Genomic DNA, 19,469 nt, shown 5'->3' on the forward strand with positions numbered 1-19,469 from the left:
AAATACCGTACCGATTTTTTCGGTACCGGAAACGGTATACACTTTTTGGCATTTTCGGTATCGGTATTTTTGGGATCGGTACCGGTAGAATACCGAATTTTACTTTCAAATACCGCTACCGTACCGATACCATATCAATACCGTACTGATACCATACCGACATATTTCGGTATCGGCATCGGTACCCAGTTTTGACGAAATTCGGAATCAAGACGGGATCGGGATTTGTTCATCCCTAGTTTAGCATGCATACATACATGATAGTTGTGAGTTATACATGTATGACAATATCACCATAAGATACTTCATGTTTGTGTTATTTTAATTTCCAACTATGACAATTATATTGGCTTTAATTTCAACACATGCCATGGGTCGGCCTTGTGTTTAGCATGCATACATACATGATACTTGTGAGTTATACATGCAAGACAATATCACAATAAGATCACTTGATGTTTGTGTTATCTTTAATTTCCAACTATGACATTTATGTTGACTTTAATTTCCAAGTCATACATAATAAAATAGGGTTTATCAACTGTATGGCTGCAAATGAACCAAACGTTCAGTGGAAAGTTCATTTGTGTTCGTTTATTTAATAAATGAACGAACAGAGGTTACGTTCATGCATTTATGTTAGTAAATGTTCGGTAACGTGTACGTTTGTGTTCGTCTGTGTTCAATATTTCATTAGTGTTTTTATTTTTTATATTTTATCTAAATATTTTAAAATTCCGACAAATAAAATATTTAATAAGTATCAGTGTATTGTATATTCTGTTCATGAATGCTTGTTTGTGTCCGTTTGGTTTTATTTGTGTTCATGAACATAAGTTTGTGTTCGTTTATGCTCATAAACGTTCGTTACCTAAAATTAACAAACGAACACGAACACGTTTATTTCCTTAATGAACAGACACAAACAGAGAATCTCGTTCGATAAGTATTCATGAACAGTTTGTCAACACATATATTTCCTTAACAAATGAACAGTTTGTGAACAAAGTTTTGTTCGTGTTGTTCGATTCGTTTGCAGCCCTAACCAAGTGGGTTGACAAAAAGAATGCAAACATTTACATTTACAATTAGTACAAAATGGAATGAGATTACATAGACAAGACATATGCTGAAAAACAAAAGGGAGAGCATATGAAAAAAAAAAAAAATCAAGTGTTTATATACAAATACTATTCTGATTTGACTAAGATGAAAAAAAAAGAAACAACTATTTATAATCAAAATATACGTGCCAGAATCAAGTGAACTAGGAATCACTTCATACATTGTTACTGAACTAAATATGCATATGAAAATTAATCGCAATGTAAATCAATCAAAGCTCCAGCAAAGGCAAAGATAATTGAGGTTCATAAGTTTGGGTCGGGTAATTTTGTGAAGAAGAATCTCGGTGGTTATGGTTGCTTGCTGGAGTCTTTGGCATGCACGAAACAACATGGTTTTTTTTTTTCTGATGTGCTGGTTAATATTGACTACATTATTGGATAGATTACAACGATGGCGTATTTGTGGATAAATAGCAGATCAAAAGGTTTAGTTCTAGATTGGGTCAAGTGGAAAAAAATTGATGTACAAGTCTTTGTTTTAGCTGGTTTTCTGTCTGTTGTGTCTAGTCTTGAATGATCAAAAAAAAATTAGAAAAGAAAGAAATTGTCAACTAACCTTTTAATTAATTAGTACTGGTTTAATTGAACCTTCAACTTACATCAAAAATATCCTTCACACTACATACTACAAAGATCAAACACTTGCTTACAAGTCGAAGATGACGACGATTAAACAAAAGAAACTACACATTCATGCACAATAATAGTGTGAGGATTGGATTACTAGTTAACAGATGAAGGTTTTTGTTTGTGAAATATGAGATAACCTACCTAGACGATATATATAAAGGAATGAAAGATTGTGTGTGGAACCTCCTCTTGGAACTTCACTTCATACCTCCCAGCCTTTGGTTTCAAATAATCAACAATAACTTGTATCTTTCTACAAGTTAGTGTTCTGACTTAGCTTCCATATGCATTTCAGTATCCAACCTATTTTCGGATTCAAACACGAGTAGCAATCTTTTGTCTCAGAAACCCGACTTTCATTCCCATTTGAGAAAACGATCTTAGGGTATTATCCCATGCATCGAGTTCCTCCTTAGTTGTAGTGAGCTTGAAGTTATTTATCTCATTTGCAATGTTGACAATTTCACCAATCATACCTGCTACTAACTTGTGATAAAATTTTTCAGGAAGACAATCATGCAGGAATTCTTTCCTGTCCTTGCAGAGTTTGAAGTAGTTCATTTTGACATCATCTGGAAGCTCGGAGTCAATGCACACCCCGTTGACCATTACATGGAAGTCTTTGAAGGCTACGAGTTCTTGAAATGGAAGGTTTGGTTTAGAGAGTGCCTCCAAATTCAAACGTGTTATAAGATCATCTTCTTTCTCCGGATCATTCGCCCTGACTATATAAACCTACAAATCAGAAATTTAAACCAGCTTGTTAGGTCATCTAAATAACTCGAGTTTTAAAAAAATAATCACAGGCATGAGAATCCATAAAATATAAAGCTGCTGAGTACTAACAAGAACTGGTGTTATTTATGTTCATTATGTGAACGAACCAAAAAAGAAGAGCGTACCTTAAATCTGTAAGGTTCAACCAAATGAAAGACCAAAACATCTCCAACAAGCAAGTTATGTTCAGCTACAAACTTTCTCCATCCTGCAGTAAGCCTGCAAATCTTAGCCTTGTATTTGACATGATGAATCTCTCCATTTTCATCTTCAATCACCATTTCGGAATCAACTTTCGGTAATACAAATAACTTCCAAAACGTGGTCGGAAAAGCCTGTATCCAAAAGAGAGCAATGGATTACACAATTCTTTTAACGAAAAACTGATTGCAACTCTGCACGTTGTTGAGAATACCATATCATATGCAATGAGAACATGTCCTTTCAGCCTCTTTATACAGCTCGGATGCTCCGTTCCTAGGCTTGACCGGACCCCCTCAGCTTTAATCATGGCAGTTGACCTTGAAGAAATCATGGCAGTTGACCTTGAAGAATCTTGAGCTACCTATTAAGAATATGCAAGCTCGATATTATAAGGTTGAAACATACAAATATACTTGATGAAATTTGATAAAGTATAAACTGTAAACTAGTGGACCTGTACTAATAGAAAAGGAAGAGGGGACAAAAAGAAATGAAAGTTTTGTTAGTAAAGGTCCATTTGTTTACAATATATGAAAAGGTTGGACCACCACTGGTTATTTTTTAAGTTGGGACTATTGCTGGCCAACGGCTAATAGTTGAGATTATTAAAATCCATTATTCCATTTTAATTCTCTTGTACACACACATGAGTATTGGGCTGCACGATTTGTTAGTTCGGATTTGGGCCGGAGTAAAGAAGCCACAGACCTGGGTCCCATTTTTTCCTATGTTTGTTTCCCGTTTGACTGGTTTTGTGATTCTTTGCGTCTTTTTTTTCCATTATCTTTGATTCTTTTTGTGCAAGTGTAGACTAATTGAATAATTTAGATCAAAAAATAAATTTTACGCTTCGTTTACGGTATGCACATATAATGTACATGTGTGTGTGTGTGTGTGTGTGTGGGGGGGGGGGGGGGGGGGGGCAAAGGTGAAAGTGCATTAGTTTTAACATTATTTTACTAATTTCGTGAAAATAACGAAAGAAGCGGGGATGGTTAATCGTGCATCATGTGGTGGCGTTGATAGCCAAAAGACTAGGGGGTACATGCACTAATCGGCCATTGTCCCGATTGTTGAGTGTTATGTGCCTTATGTCCAAGGCTTGATGCAAAACTACTAGCGAGCTGGGGGTCTCACTGGAAACAACCTCTCTATTCATATGGGATAGAGCCGTAGACGTAAGTTTGTCTACATCTTACCCTCCTCAAACCCTACCTTAGCTTTGCTATTGGTGGAATTTACTGAGTATGAGGGCCCCGATTTTTTTGTTTGCTTGGGGCTTCGAATGTACACTCCCAAAAGAAGATTTGCCCTAAACCCTAAATTATGGAGCTTGAGCATTATTAACTTGGATTACGAGCTTTCGATAATTTGATTGAATAGTGCAATAAATATACCAAACTGAAATTAGTAAGGAAAGGAAACAAAAGAAAGTTACACTTTGGTTGAAAACAGGGGCAGGCTTGTTTGCAACACGGTTTGACCTCCTGACCTCCACCATTTCGGTCACAATTTTGCGCCGTTGTGTACGCTTCATCTGCCATTGTTACAGATAATCAAGTTTAGGTCATTACTATTTTTAAACAAAATTCAACTTCATCACAACTATTTGGTTATTAGTTTCTGTAATAAAGCTAAGGAACTAGATTGTGGGAATAGATAATAACCGGAGGGGGTTTGGTGGGTTTAAGAGCTTGAGTGAGCTGATGAAGATGAAGCTCTTCCATCCTTCTCTTGTTCTCCTCCATCCTTCTCTTACGGAGCTCTTCATAGCTTTCGTTTGAGACCACCATTGTTGGTTGCTGATGGTTTCAGACGGAGTAAAGCTAACACATCTGAAGTTTCCGGCGACCGGTAGTGATGTCTCCTTCCGGAAAAAGCAAAGGGAAGAAGATGGAATGGGTTTTGGGTTTAGTGCCTTTCTTTATTAGTAGTAGACTTGCTTTGATATGACCACTCTCTATTTGGTTGCTGTCTTTCAAAATCAATTCCATTTATGGGAGTGCATGACTAATGAGATGAGTAAAGTTTTCACCCATCCAATATTATTTTGCCTCTTATTCTTCTCTATTACCGGTTGAAGAATCTTTTGTTGAAGAAAATCCAAAAAAAAAAAAAAAAAAACAGAACCATGCAAGTGCTAAACCTCCCCTTCAACGAAGCTACTCCCAAAAGCCTCCAAGACACAATCCGTTTGGAAACTCCCAGGAGCATGATTACACTAAAAAGCCTGCAAGGCATAGTTCATTTATGAATTATCAAGGGCAAGACTACACTCAAGAGCCTTCAAGGCATAGTTCATTTGTGAACTTCCAAGAGTATGATGACACACAAGATCTTTGGAGGCATAGTTCATTTGGGTATCCAGGGGTAGAGGTGTACAAATCGGTTAATCGGTTATTAAAAAACCGGTTAAAAAAAACCGGTTTTTTCACCCAAAATAAAAACCGGTTTTTTTTTATAACCGGTTCCGGTTACTAACCAGTTTTTGATGTCCAAAACAATAACCGGTATAACCGGTTGGGACCGGTTTTTAACCGGTTTTTCCCAAAAAAAACCGGTTTTTTACCGGTTTTAACCGGTTTTTTAATAACCAGTTCGGTTAATAACCGGTTTTTGAAGTCAAGAATAGTAACCGGTATAAAAACCGGCGGTTAAAAAAACCGATTAAAAAAAACCGGTTATAAAAAAAAACCGGTTAAAAAAAAACCAGTTTCGGTTTTTTTTCCGGTTTCGGTTCTAAAACCAGTTTTTTTATACACCTCAAAGTTCATTAAGGGACCATAATGATTATGTTGGTTGTAAGAATGCACTTATTTTTTTATAATTTCTGTTATTACTATAAATGTAATTGGATAAATAATTAGTTATAATAATAACTAGTTATAATAATAATAATAATAATAATAATAATAATAATAATAATAATAATAATAAGTAATATATAACTAATAACTAAATAAAAGATTAAAAAAAAGACAACTAAAATACAAAAAAGCTAAAAACATAACAAAGTTGTTAACTAAAAGACAAAATAGACTAAAAATAAATAAAATTATTAATTGATGTGATGTTTTTATAGAGATGGGGTGTAATTAGTAATTAGGGGTGTATTTAAAATGAGTCTTTTTTTAACTACCTAATTAATAAATGAAACTTAATTTTTTGCCTCAGACCGTGGGGTATGGTGGGGCTTGGGTTGGGGCATGAGTTGACACGTGGAATGGGAGCCCCCCACCGCCTAGTGACATGTCCGCGGGGTATGGCGGAGCTTGGGTTGGGTGCACCGCGTCGCAGATTATTAAAAAAATTACAAAAAATTTATAAAATTCACACAACATTTATAAAAAAAAAACATACAATTTCATTAAAATTTTAAAAATTACATAATCCTAAAAATTACATAATTTCTAGAAATTAAAAAATAACAAACCTAGAGCGTTAGATAAATTTCAAAAAGGGCGATCTTGTCGAACGCATTTCGCTCCTTGCCTCGAAACTCTATGTTCGCCACCGCCACCCGGTCCTCGTGGCTTAACTCGCCGCTCGGAACGGCTTCGTAGTAAGCCTTGAAACGATCGAGCTTGGGCCGTAGCTCGCGCCATTTATGTTGGCACGCGTTGAGGTTGTGGCGGTCGTTTCCGACGTTATGTCGGTAGGTTGCGAATGCTTCCGGCCAATTTTTTGTTTGGCCCGGTTGCCGCCCCTTCATAGCGTCAACAATGCTTGTGACGAGAGCCAATTCTTCCTCGTGAGTCCAAGATGCCATGTTCTTCGGTGGGGTAGCGGGTTCGTGGAATGAAGTAGGTAGCCAGTGGGGTAGCGGGTTCGTGGGATGGGAGGACCGGTGGGGTTGGGGGTTACATTTATAGGGGTTGGGGTTGGCAGATTGGGTAGCCAAACGGTTTGAATTTAAAATTCAAACTTTCAAATGGCTGCTATGACGTGGCGGGGTCAGCGAATGGGAGGCAGTCAGCTAGGATGTCAAGACCACCCCACGCCAGGCTTGAAACCCAAGCCCCAAGGGCAACGCCCCAACCCAAGCCCACCCGGGGTGGTGGCTTGGGCGTTTTCCCCCAACCCACGCCCCATACCCCATAGTCTTATGCCATGAGGTCACTAATTTTTTTTTCTTTTTTTAAACTAGCTAATTAATAAATGAAACTTAATTTTAACAAAATAAAAGTATATTAAATTAAAAGAAAAACAAAACATTATATAAAATTAAACCTACTAAAAAAATTAAACCATAAAAAATTTAGAAACTGCATGGTCATCCATATTTTTTTTTTTTTTTGCGATCTCGTGTTTTCGAGCTAGTGTGATTTCCAACATCTCCGGTGGAACATTGTCTGTGGCCCGTTAAACGTCTTCAGGTCCTTATCAAACGAATCGATCTCAACGTCTCTCGATGTTCATCCGCCAACTCGGTATATTGTTCCTCTTATTTTTTTAAATTTCCACCAACTCTTGTTTCATAAATTTGTATTCTTGGAGCTTGTCAGACATACCAACTGACTTTTCGCCCGACGTTGCGGGTCCTTTATCTTTTTTCTCTTTCTTTTCTTCCTTGTTGGAGAGGGGTCTACGTTTATGTCGGGTATTTCACTACCCGCTTGATAGTTACTCGAATCGGATGACTTTCTTTTTTGCCTCGAACCACCACTATCCTCACCCACCAATGGTACCGGAGCCCATTTATCATGCTTTCTAACCACCTCCCACGCCTCAATATGAGGAAAGCCATCCGAATGTCGTTTTTGGTAATCTTTTAACGTTGTTTCATAACATGAGCATCGTCTGTGACAACTCGGAATTCCAAGGCCCTTTTACGTATGTGCTACTTCTAGTCACGTTCTGTCCTACGTTGTAATTGTGTTTTAACTATGTGAAACTCTAATAAAAGATGATTGGTTGTGAGAAACTTTTATATGACTGAGTAATTGTATTTTGAACCTAGTCGCTAAATTGTGCACCTTCTGCTTGGGCCGAACCCCTCAGTTGCATCATTGGTTGTTCACGGCCCAATAGTGTAACACCTCGCAAAATCATGTCCAATATTATAAAGACATGTATCATGAACTTTAAACGTGTAATGAATTGATTTCGAGGGACTAAAGTTGACAAACGAAGAAAGTATGTGTGTAGAAGGATCCAGAGTGTCAACATTTGAAAATTTTGCCTTTCAACAACCCTACACGATGCTTATACTCTTAAACGAATAAATTGTGAAACGTATGAAGCCGTTTGTGAAAGAAAGTGAAAGTTTACAAGACGCGAGGGTTAAAAGTGTCAACATGTTAAATTACTACCTCTGAGTGACCTTTTAACGAACCCAGGGCCTTGTAACGATTAATTATACTCTCAAGAACAAGTGACGAAAAATTCACAAGGTTTCGATATCGTTTGATATAAATACGTTAACTTTCGTAAATAAAGGGTTAAAAGCGTCAACGAGGCAAAAATTGTGTTTTCGCTTATCGTTTAACAAAACCGGACCTAACGATGTTTGGTTATATTCTAAAGATCATTAAAATATAAACTTTATGGGTTAAAAGTGCTAAAAATTTAAGTTATGAGGTTTTAAAGGTCCAGGGGTTAAATCTGCCAAGTTTGAAACTTGTTTTACTGGTCCCCATAGGGGTGGCGTCGCGCCACACCATTACCCCTCTGCCGCCGCGCGACGCGACGGCCTAAAAATGGTAGAATCCATGCACAGGTGCAGGTTCTGCATTTTCTTCACCATTGCATGCCTTAATTCGAAACTAGGGACTGTTTGTTGGTATTGTAAAAACCTCTAGGACACCTGTATGCATCAGATTTCACCTGGGGACACCTGCATTGATCTTAGAACCATCCAAAATCCTATATAAAGGGCCATGTTTGGAGCTCTTGAACTTGCACACTTCAATTTTCTCAACTTGCAAACTTCTCTGGAGCATCCTGACTTAGAAGGAAGCTCTCTTAGTGAAAATTTTCGTGTTAAGGACCATTGTAAGTGTTCTTAGCCTCTGTAGTTAGGTTTTAATTAGTGTAATGACCGAAAGTCAAAGATATCATAATTACGCTTTGACTTTGTGATTAATCACTAACGGTCCAGCCATTATTCGTTTTGAAAATGGCTATGTGTTGGTAATTATGTAGGTGTTAAACCCTTAAAAGGGCACCTCCTAATTATCACTTTTACTTGGTCAATTGTCGGGTCAAACTACTTAACAGAAAAGTCAAACGAGTCAGTTTTTGCAAAATTAATCACAACTGATAATGTAGAAGCTATAAATTACATTTTATCACTTAAACAACTTGGTAAATAATATAAGAACATGTTTAGGAATGTTGAACCCGACAATTCTGAGTTTAGGCTCGGTTCGCAACCGAAAGTCGCAAAAGTAGACTTTTATTAGCTTAGTTTAGTTATACCTTAGGGTTCCTTTGTGACCATATTATATGTTAGTATAACTCTCTGAAGTTATACTACATGGTCCCTTAGAAATCAGAGGTTACATGCATGTTCCATTATTTGCTTAAAATTGACCATTATGCCCTTTTGTTATTAAAACGAGATTTTTGAAAATGTGAGAGGACAAAAAGTTTTATTACTGATATATAAGTATGTCACAAAAATTTGACATCAATTTATGGTCTTAATTTAAAGTTATGCAAGAAATCGTAAAACAAAACTTTTTGTTAATTTAGTTGCATTTTCAGCATAAATCATATTTAAACCCAATTTTTGGCTCCAAACTTGCTACCCACTGTTAAGATATAAAATTTAGGGATTTTTGGAAATTTTTGTCAAATTTTAAACTGGCCAGAACATAGAGTTCTTGCATGGACTCGGTAATTGACGATAATGCCCTTTTCACTAATAAAATGAGTTTTACACATCATTTACATGCCAAACCTTTTTCTACTGATGTTATATATTAAATAAAAATATTTTGAGCATTCAAGACTAATAAGAATCTCAGATTTCCAGAAACATATCAAATATCGTCAAATACCGACTTTTATGCGAATTAGGCGCATAGTATGGTTTAAAACCATATTTAGCACCTAAGACTTGTTACCTACTGATTTTAAAAATAAATTTTTATACTTTAACAATAAGTATAAGTCTTGAACTCATATTTCCAAATTTAACCTTAAAAGCATATGTGAAATGACCAAAATGCCCCTACGGTGCATAGTTTGGCCATAAATGATTAAACGCACATATGTATGATATCTTGCTGATATAACAACATAAAATAAATAATTTTACAGAATGTATTTAGACCAGAACCTCAGTTTATGTTTAAACCTCTTTTATAAACTTTAAAATGACCAAAATACCCTTTCGGGACTTAAATTGGTCTTAAATACATTTGGGGCATAATTGTTGATATCCTACTGATATCACAACATATTTTAAGCCTAATAACTATTGGAACTTATATATGACTCATTCGGTTACCCGTTATGCATATACGCATTCGGTACGGTTTATGTAACTAGTTTACATGAATTATCCGAAACGGGTCAAACTTTATCATTTTTACTTCAAAATCCAGAATGTGTTTAGTTTACCCATTATATACAAGTCTTCACACTTGTCGGGTCTAAATCACATTCCAATCCGGTCACCGCTTAATCTTGCGTTTTGTACCATAAACTTTCCTTTAAAACTAACCGGTCTAAGTTAAAACTTAAATAAGACCCGTTAGGAATCTAATAGTTTATTAAAACCTTCGTTCCAGATTAGGAGTCCAGTAAAAGCTCCCTGTACTTGCTGATTAGAAAATACGACTGAGAATAAATTTTATTTAGCTCAGGTAAATACTTTTAACTTATTTTCTCTTATACGGGCTTGGGATACGGTAAATTATTACCGCTTGGTCGGGAATTGAATATTTAATCGATTAGTGGTTAAATCATTGAGAGAACCCGTTTTGATCTGTCTAGTTTGATCAAAGCATTTGGGGGTTAATGACCGTGTCCTTGATATCCTCGGCTCATTCATTTGAAATGGCCACGACTTAAGCACGGGGTGTAGGCATACACCTGACAGTTGCGTATGTAAAACGGTATCTCACTCGTGAGGAAACTTCTTGTGGGCTTATACTAGTGGTGTGTCTATTAATCTTGTACCGGCTCTTCTATTCCGGTCCTGAACGTACGACAAACATATAAATCTGTATACAAGATTATTTTAAATAATTGTCCCAAGTTATAAAAGAATATTTGTGCCTTGTGCATTTAAATCAATTTTCTTAAATATTTTTAAAAGAGTCAGTTAATTATATTTACCAGTGTAAACTGACGTATTTTTCAAAAAGATTAAGTGCAGGTACTACACGAAATGAGCTGGAAAACTCCTGAGTATTAATTAAAGAGTCTTGCAAGCTTTTAATACTTAAAGTCTGTTGAATAATATTTACTTTCTGTTTTAGATCCGCCTGTGGACCCACTTACAACCGTTGTGTAATATTTTATTATACTTTCAATTCGGTTTGTATTATTACCTTAGACTTCCGTCGTGCATTAAACTGTGATTATTTGAATATGATGATATCAACTACGTCACGACACTCCCCACCGGGCCCACCGGTAATATGTGGAAATATCGGGGAGTGACAGGTTGGTATCAGAGCCAACATTGAGTGAATTAAACACTAGCCTTTTGTGTTTAATCTCAATGACACAGTTGCACATTCATTAAATTCCGTGTCTAGGCAAAGGACTTAGGATTAATCCTAATCTTAATTGGTTTTTGTCTTTTGTTGTCTCTTTTGTTTTGACAGGATCAAAAACAAAATGCCACCAAGAGTTAGAGGCCGAGGTGGAAGAGGAAAAGCCCCAATTTTGACTAGAAACGACCATGAAGCCGGACCATCTCACCGGCGTACACCATCAGCAACACAAAGCTCTAGTCCTCACGAAGACTAGAGAACCTATTTGGAGCCCGCGAGACGCTCAGTCTCACTCAGTTCCTCACCGTTACAAGAAAATGAACCTAATGCAACCCCAATAAAATGTTGCATTAGGCCTTGAAAAAGTTGCATTAGGCTTAATGCAACTTTTTATCAAAAGCTGCATTAGGCGAAGTTGCATTAGACCTAATGCAACTTTTATGTTAGATAATGCAACCTTTTTTGAAAAAGTTGCATTTAAATACTAAATGCAACTTTTTTATAATACAACCTTTTACATGCTAATGCAACTTTTTTAACACTCAAATACAACCTTTATTGCACTTAAATGCAACTTTTTTACATTAAATGCAACAGATTTTCAAGATTCTAATTACAACAAATGCAACTTGTTTCTTAGTCAAATGCAACTCTATCGGATTATTGTTTGATGTACTAAAATATCTATTAATATGCAATTATATATCAATTACACCAACACAATAATAACATGAACACATGTCCAAACTTAAAATAACAATGTAATCAAAATAACATTGTCAATTACAATGATAAAAGGTAACGAAAACCTCATTGGCATCTAAGATCCTAAACTAGTCAACAAATAGCTTTTCAATAATACTCTACATCATAGCTTCAAATTTTGCTGGTTGGCGCTTTGGTGTTTCAATGATATAAGTCGAATGTAACCATCATGTATGGTTCCTCTCCGCCATGATAAAATCCCACCTAGAATCGTGTATGCTTCCTCACCACCATCCATATTTTCATCATCTTTTAGCAAAACCTTTGCTATAAAGTCGAACGTGACGATCAAACTCCTTGTTCATTACAACCGCAAAAGGATAGACCAAAGCATTTCCATCTTCTGAAGGTTTTTGTAGTTCTTCATTTGTTCCTTCAAAAGAGAATAAGAAAACATTTCATAAAAAAAATCACCAGCTAATAAACCAACAATACAAGGTGTTTGTTGAGAACATAAAACAAGAACAAGCAACATAGAGGGTTTGAGCGTCAATATGAACTCCAATTAAACTATTAATTTTAAGAAAAAACACTTACATATACATACTAATCTTTCTTAATTGTAAGCATACCAAGCATGGTTTTTTGATAAGGAACTTGTTTTTTACCTTTGATAACCTTCGTTGTTCGTATTAACCTGCACAGGAAAATATCACATATTTAGACAAAAAAATAATTCACCCAGATTAAAGAAATTTAAGATTTATGCTATTTGATTCCAATCATGTGCTTTTATTTGTTTCCTACTTAATGATATTCTAAAGCCTGCAAGTCCTAAAAGTTTATCATGTTCTAACAATCATCATTCGTTTTAAATACACATTGTTTCCAAACACATCCGCACCAGGATAGTAGCAACCTGTCTCAAATACAGTGTTTCCAATCATATTTGGGAACGAAAGTGATCAAATGTGTTTGAGTTACCATTAGATCCATTAGTTCATACTGCAATTTGTCTCAATTAAAGACAACACCAGATCAAACAAACAAAATTTATGTGTCAAGACATAAATCATAACCCCTGACATGCTTTTAATCGTGTAACCTGAACACGACCAGTGTAACTGTGTAACCCATTCATCCTAACGAGTCAAACAAATTGATGGGTTGTCAAAAGTTTCCCAGGTTGTAAATAAGTTGTAATCAAGATGTATACGGGCTAACTTAGCAGGTAACTTAGCCCGGCTAAGTGAGTTATGAACGAGTCAGCAGGTTGACCTATAATAAAATACTTTCTATTACGGGTCAACTAGTTTATTTAACCGGGCTAACCTAAACACAACGTACTAATTGAAAGAGTTAAAATTGACAACCCAAAACTTGATTAATTTTATTTCGTGTCGGTAACTACCACACTTGCTAGAATTGAGGGTGAAGCGTACAAAAATACATAGTAGTGAGAACTTACGCTGCAAGATGTTCACAAAATAAAGAAATTGCTGCAACAACTTCAGTGTAATTTTAGTTGATGCAGGTGCAGTCACTTCAACCATTTGAATGCCAGGTGTCGCAACTACGTTGTCGTCAGCGAATTCAGTGGCACGTAAATTAGCATCTTACTATATGAAGAAACTATAACGGTTATTTGTGCGCCCCTTTGCAAATGATAACAAAACCCCACACAGCAACTCATGGTATAACTCGTACCCAAGTAGGTAAAATTCGCGAAGCACATTTTTGCTTGCTTTGCTTTCTACCATTGTCCTCACTAAGATAGATCTTTCATCAGCGCCAGCACCCTCATTGACCCCCCCCCCACACATATCGAACCATCCTAATTATTATGTTAATTTTGTAAAAACAACAACAACAACAACAACAACAAAGTAGTGCTTTGGCCTCACCCAACCCGACCCCTCACCCAAATGCTGTGCTTACCAGGCGGGGTCAGGCTGTTTAAAATCACATAGAATACGAATCTTTGATGCTTTAGAACCTATATAATCAGATTGCCAAGCCATCAAATAGAAAACCTCAGGTTCTCACTTTTAACAAAGTATGATATCAAAGCAAAAAACATATATAGTTTAAGTAAGTGCATAAGTTTCAAATCGACATAGCACAAAAAGGGTATTGAAGGTCTGATAATATAGTAGTTTTGATTCATAATTGCCGGAATTGTGACAAAAGTTGAGAGTAGGACTGACCTAGGTTGGGTCCACTTTTAAGGCATAAGTTATGAACCAACATAGTCATGAAAGAAGAATCTCAAGGCTTCAACATACTGCAAAAAAAAAAAAAAAAAGTATTTGAACACATGCACTCTCTTTTATCAGTTTGTTTTGGGAAAAAACTCATTTCAAGTTAATAATAAAAACTACAGATAGATATGACGATGGGTATAGGGTGCAAATGAGCCGAGCCAAGCCCGAGCTCGACCAGGCTTGAGATCGAGCTCAATTAACTTATGAGAGCTCGGGCTCGAGCTCGTTTATTATCTATTCATTAATACATTAAATAAAAATAATATAAATAATAGACTTTTTAGGCTCGCGAGCTCGATAAGTGAAGCTAGGGCCCGGGCTCGTTTAGTCAATAAGCTTATTTTTAGGTTCGGGGTCGGCTTGTAAAGAAGTTAAAATAAGCTCGGCTCGACTCAGCTCGTTTACACTAAGGCTTGATAAGGCTCGACGAGCCTAACGAGCTTGACATGTGAGGCTCGAGCTCGGGCTTCATAAACAAACGAGCTTTATTTTAAGCTCAAGCTCGGCTCAGGCTCGATAAGGCTCGGTTCGTTTCGAGCTTTTTCTCGAGCCGATCTCGAGTCGCTCGCGAGCCACTCGGCTCGTTTGCACCCCTAGGTACACCCCTCCCACTCTTGAAAAAAAAATGATAATTCCTAATTTATTCAAATATGAAAAAGTCAAGAAAAAATGACATATGCTTACAGTGTTATAGATAACAACGAAATGTTAATAAGATAATGAATCGATTTGAATAATATATGTGTAGAAATAATAAAATCAAAAACAGGTATTTCAATCAAAATATCTACAAATGACAAAGCCCTAATTTCAGACACTTGATTCAGGTTGATTCCATGGGCGAATTCATTTAGCCAATTTAATTAACATGGGTAAAAAAACTGCAATCCTAAAGCAAATAATTGAGTCAAACCACAAAATAAGAAAGAAATTAAACCTATTAAGGACCGATTGAGTGGGTGGACCAGTGCCTGTGTTCCTGTTGCTTCTACTATGATTGTTCATCCTCTCGCCACAACAAAATCTGTAATCGAAGGAAGCACAAGATTGATTAGATTAGATATTGAATCGAAAAACAACAGATTTAGAAAAAGAATGTGAGACAATTTAATTGATTATCTCCTCAATCTTGATTTTGAGTTTAAATTTGAGCAATAAGGTGAAAACGACTAGGGTTTGGGGACAGGGATAGCGGGAGAATGAATTTTTTTTAGTGAAGGGTCGATCTGGGGAAGCGGGAAATTGAAATAGTTTGGGTAAATCAATTTGGGAAAGGAGGGAAATGAAATTGTTGGGGTGAAAATAGGGTATAGCTGGGAAACTAATTTTTGGGAAGAAGAAAATAGTAACCTTTGATAAATAAAAAAAAGTATATATTTAGATGTTACTAAAAAATTATAACACAAAACCAAACACCATCATTACTTCTCGGCAGATAAGAATTTTTGTTTTCATTTTTTAACATTTTTTTTGTGAACGGTTAATTTCTTTAATCTCATGTCGTTTGTGGGACTTGAACCCAAAACCTTCCCATTCTCAACCTATGTGTTTTTAAAGGTTTTGTCTTTGCCAATGAACCACCACTCTATTATTCACATTTTTTCCTTTTATTATTTCTATTATTATAACTAATTCTAAGCATATTTTATTTGTCTATTAAAAATTCTAGAATACAATATTTTACGATTTAGGTTTTTGAGTTTCATCATTCAGTTGCAATGCGATACGGAGTGTATGTATCATACTTAACTAAATTATTGTCAACCCACAAAGAGGTTTCACTAGATAATATAACAAATATGTAATTATAGCATTAAAAATATAGGATTTGATGTAAAACACACTGGCATGTGCAAAGCAAAGCTAATCTAACTATTTATTTTATTATAAAAAAAGTATTATGTAAATATCAAATAAATTACTATTTACAAATCGAAACATTTTTTTCCGTTTTCATTGACTTACGCAACTTTTGAAAATAAGAGTTGAATGTAAGTTTCAGCAATGCAACTTTTCTAATAAAAGTTGCAACTTTCAGTAAGTTTTGCAACATTTTAAGAAAAGGTTGCAATTTTTATACAATTTTGCAACTTTTTATCAAAAAGGTTGCAGTAGATCATCTAATGCAACATTTGTATTTAACGAAGTTGCATTAGAGTCAAATGCAACACAATTGAAAAAGGTTGCAACTAAAAAGTTGCATTAGCCTCATTTTCTAGTAGTACCACCATTCGTTCGGGCCACATCAAGATGGGGAGCCTCATGATTCGCATCATTCTTTTATCCCGTTGCAGCGTTCGGGTTCTCACAGTTCTTTCCAGAACCCAACTTCCGATTTCCAAAGCCGGTTCAATCCAATGAACTAGATACAAGAACCAGAGGGTCGAAACCCTTTGGGGCCGACTGATCATTTCCCTGAACTCCAAAACATGGATGTGGACGAAGATCCAGATCCTGAGATGCCACCATCTGGGACGCCGACGAATCCCATTGATATATCTAGCGGATCATCCTTCCATGGTTCGCCTTACAGGGGCCCTGATATTTGGGCTGAAAGATAGGCTTCATACAAGTGGGAATACACTCCCCCTCACTGCAACTAACCACCACACCAACAGGTCCCTTCTGAGGACCCGCATTTTCAGGCGGTCATGCCATCGCCACCGCTAGAGCAGCAACTGCCTCCAGAACCACCGAGGCGAAGAAGAGGTGCACGGATGTACGTGCGTGGGGGTTTGCATTTCAGCACCCCCCAACACTCCAGCAACAACAACTACCCGCCACTCTACGAAGACCCGCAAATCGGTGGGCCTTCAAATGCAGTTTCTGAAGTCGACTCTGCACTAGTCGAACCAGCACCACAAATAGGTTATGATAACCCAATTCCTTCTTACCCAGGTGCAGCTGGGTACAACCCGTACGAGCAGCAAGCTTATTCGGGTTATAACTACAATAATGTCCTTGCCGTTGATCTGTACATCGAGGCAACAAACTACAATGCTCTCTACCCTGGACCCTTTCCAGCTACGTATCCAACTGGGTACCCCGCATATGGGTATCAATATCCACCGCCTCCTCAACCTCAGCAGCAGCAGCCGCAGCCACCACAAATTCAACCACCGCAGTAGCAAGAAATCCTCCAGAGGTTGCACGAGGTGGAGCAAAGGGTAGACGAAGAGCGTAGGAGCCGCCGTGGTCTTCTAAAGGGTTTGGCAAACCTTATTAAGGGGAAGAAGAAGAGGGATTATTAAAAATCCTTAATTACTGTTTTGTAATTTCATTTTCAATTAAGTCCCTGTGTAGACATTTTATTTATGTATTTGGTCCCTCCGTGGACTTGTCTTTCCTTATTTTAGTCCCTGCATGGACAATGTTATTTCATTAAAAAGACCCGTTTAGGGCATTATTGTAATTCGTAGGATTTTATTTATGAGAAATTTCCTTTCTTGAAGTTACAAGTTGGCATTAAACATAAACATATACATATATTGTAAATCAAAATATTAATTCAATTTTTATTGATCTGCCATTAAATATTAAAAGAAAATCTTAAAGGTATAACCTAGCCTATATGTCATTTTAGACATGGCCATGATGGTAAAACCCTTTTTAAGATTCAATTCTTTGTAAACATCTGAAAACATGTTAGCACTCCTGGCAAATGTGATTCGATAAAATCACACTAGTAATCCTTATATTGGATTTTTCCAATTCCTTATTCTTACCTAAAAATTTAAACATCCATTAGTGATGAGGTGCCTACGGGCCATACCTATTGTCCTATAAGACAAATGACAGTTGTAGTCTATGACTCCCTGTCAGAAAAGGTGATGAACTATGTTCAAGCCTTAATGCCTCGATCCTATAAGATCATGGCTTATAAATTAAAACTGTCCTTGTGACAGGGCCTTTTGTGCCACTTTAATATCCTTAATGATATATAACTGGGATAAATTATTATGCAAAAATTAAAATAAATATGATTGACAAATTAACCAATATGGTCTATGTTTACCATGGCTAATGAATCATCGAAATTGATGATTCCAAAATAAACCTCTGAATAAATTATTGTCAATTGTTTTATAGCAATCGAGCTTCAACATGTCAGAATCGGAAGAGGTTAATAGTCATCCAAGGGAGAGAAATGATGTCACACCCTTAAAATCCACAAGCGGATTATTATCGCGAGGCATGTGACTGACCAGGATCATACCACCAATCATAATAAACATTAAGTAAAGTAAAGTAAAACCATTGTAACTAAACATTTAAAGTTCACCAAACCAAAGTCCAAAACCAAATTTAAAGAGTCAGCGGAAGCATAAGTTCAAAAATCAAAATATAAGTTAAACGTTTTATAAGTTTATCATGAACACACAACGACTCCTTTTCCAATGCAAGCTCCAGAAATTAACCTAACGACCTGCAAAGCATGTGGTAACGTGTCAACAAAAAAGTTGGCGAGTTCACAGTTGGTTGTCCGCTTTAATGTTGTTCCAAAAACCATAAGTAGTTAAGTTGATTCAAAAACCAAAAGTTAACCAGTTCCATGTTCCCATAACCATATACCGTGGGCGCTACCCCATGTTGTAAACCACTAGACCCGTTACCATATCGACTACTGACTTAAGTCATGTTTATGTGCCTTGCGTCAATGTCTATCATCATTGACTAGTGCCCAAGTACATTAGTCCACTCCCGTCCTCTGCGGCACGGTGTGAGGCTTGTCAGACCTAATAACGCTATTTAACTAATGACCCGTTCGCCAATGGCCCGGCGATTAGGTCGATATAAAAATGAGGGACTTCACGATAGAGTTTTGTCTAGTAAGTTCTATGTTGTCATCCTTCCCAAGGAGGATGGAGGTACGAATTCTACCCAAGGAGAATACGCAGGTTTCAATGTTGTCATCTTTCCAAAGGAGGATGGAGGTACGTATCCTACCCAAAGAGGACACGCATGTTTCAATATTATTCCTTAACCCATTCCCAAACCACCGGGAATCCTATGCTTTGTAGAAAGTGTGAACTCACCTTAGATTAGCTCGGCAGATTAAGTTATGAAAAGAAATATGTGAGGTAGAACTG

General features: G+C 36.6%; 2 protein-coding genes and 1 long non-coding RNA gene across 8 annotated transcripts; 1 reads left to right on the forward strand and 2 right to left on the reverse strand.

Moving 5' to 3' along the window:
- Window positions 1-1,796: 1,796 nt before the first annotated feature.
- Window positions 1,797-4,794, reverse strand: LOC110895646 (B3 domain-containing protein Os06g0194400). Its single transcript, XM_022142964.2, has 5 exons — window positions 4,406-4,794; window positions 4,177-4,275; window positions 2,950-3,099; window positions 2,660-2,869; window positions 1,797-2,492 (listed from the first exon to the last, which is right to left on the reverse strand). The coding sequence occupies exons 1-5, from the start codon at window positions 4,529-4,531 to the stop codon at window positions 2,073-2,075; spliced, it is 1,005 nt and encodes a 334-aa protein (XP_021998656.1). The 5' UTR covers window positions 4,532-4,794; the 3' UTR covers window positions 1,797-2,072.
- Window positions 4,795-12,136: 7,342 nt separating this feature from the next.
- Window positions 12,137-15,704, reverse strand: LOC110893332. Of its 6 annotated transcripts, XR_004875033.1 has the most exons (6): window positions 15,317-15,704; window positions 14,323-14,399; window positions 14,054-14,111; window positions 13,584-13,949; window positions 12,784-12,812; window positions 12,137-12,548 (listed from the first exon to the last, which is right to left on the reverse strand). It is a non-coding gene; the product is annotated as an uncharacterized LOC110893332 (long non-coding RNA). The 6 variants fall into 6 exon arrangements; XR_004875034.1 differs by having other exon boundaries at window positions 13,584-14,399; window positions 15,317-15,403; window positions 15,484-15,704; XR_004875030.1 differs by having other exon boundaries at window positions 13,584-14,111.
- Window positions 15,705-17,030: 1,326 nt separating this feature from the next.
- On the forward strand, window positions 17,031-17,507 carry LOC110893331. The gene has a single exon (XM_022140442.1). The coding sequence runs from the start codon at window positions 17,031-17,033 to the stop codon at window positions 17,505-17,507; it is 477 nt and encodes a 158-aa protein (XP_021996134.1).
- Window positions 17,508-19,469: the final 1,962 nt, after the last annotated feature.

Source organism: Helianthus annuus, chromosome 12, assembly GCF_002127325.2.
Source record: "Helianthus annuus cultivar XRQ/B chromosome 12, HanXRQr2.0-SUNRISE, whole genome shotgun sequence".
NCBI lineage: Eukaryota > Viridiplantae > Streptophyta > Magnoliopsida > Asterales > Asteraceae > Helianthus > Helianthus annuus.

What these genes read in the sequence shown, in the direction of transcription:
- LOC110895646 (XM_022142964.2), bottom strand. Translation starts at nt 4,531, where the DNA reads ATGGTGGTCTCAAACGAAAGCTATGAAGAGCTCCGTAAGAGAAGGATG. An exon ending in TTCTCATTGCATATGATATG is followed by an intron (nt 2,870 to 2,949) that starts GTATTCTCAACA and finishes TTTTGGATACAG; the next exon opens with GCTTTTCCGACCACGTTTTG. An exon ending in TTGAACCTTACAGATTTAAG is followed by an intron (nt 2,493 to 2,659) that starts GTACGCTCTTCT and finishes TCTGATTTGTAG; the next exon opens with GTTTATATAGTCAGGGCGAA.
- LOC110893331 (XM_022140442.1), top strand. Translation starts at nt 17,031, where the DNA reads ATGCCATCGCCACCGCTAGAGCAGCAACTGCCTCCAGAACCACCGAGG.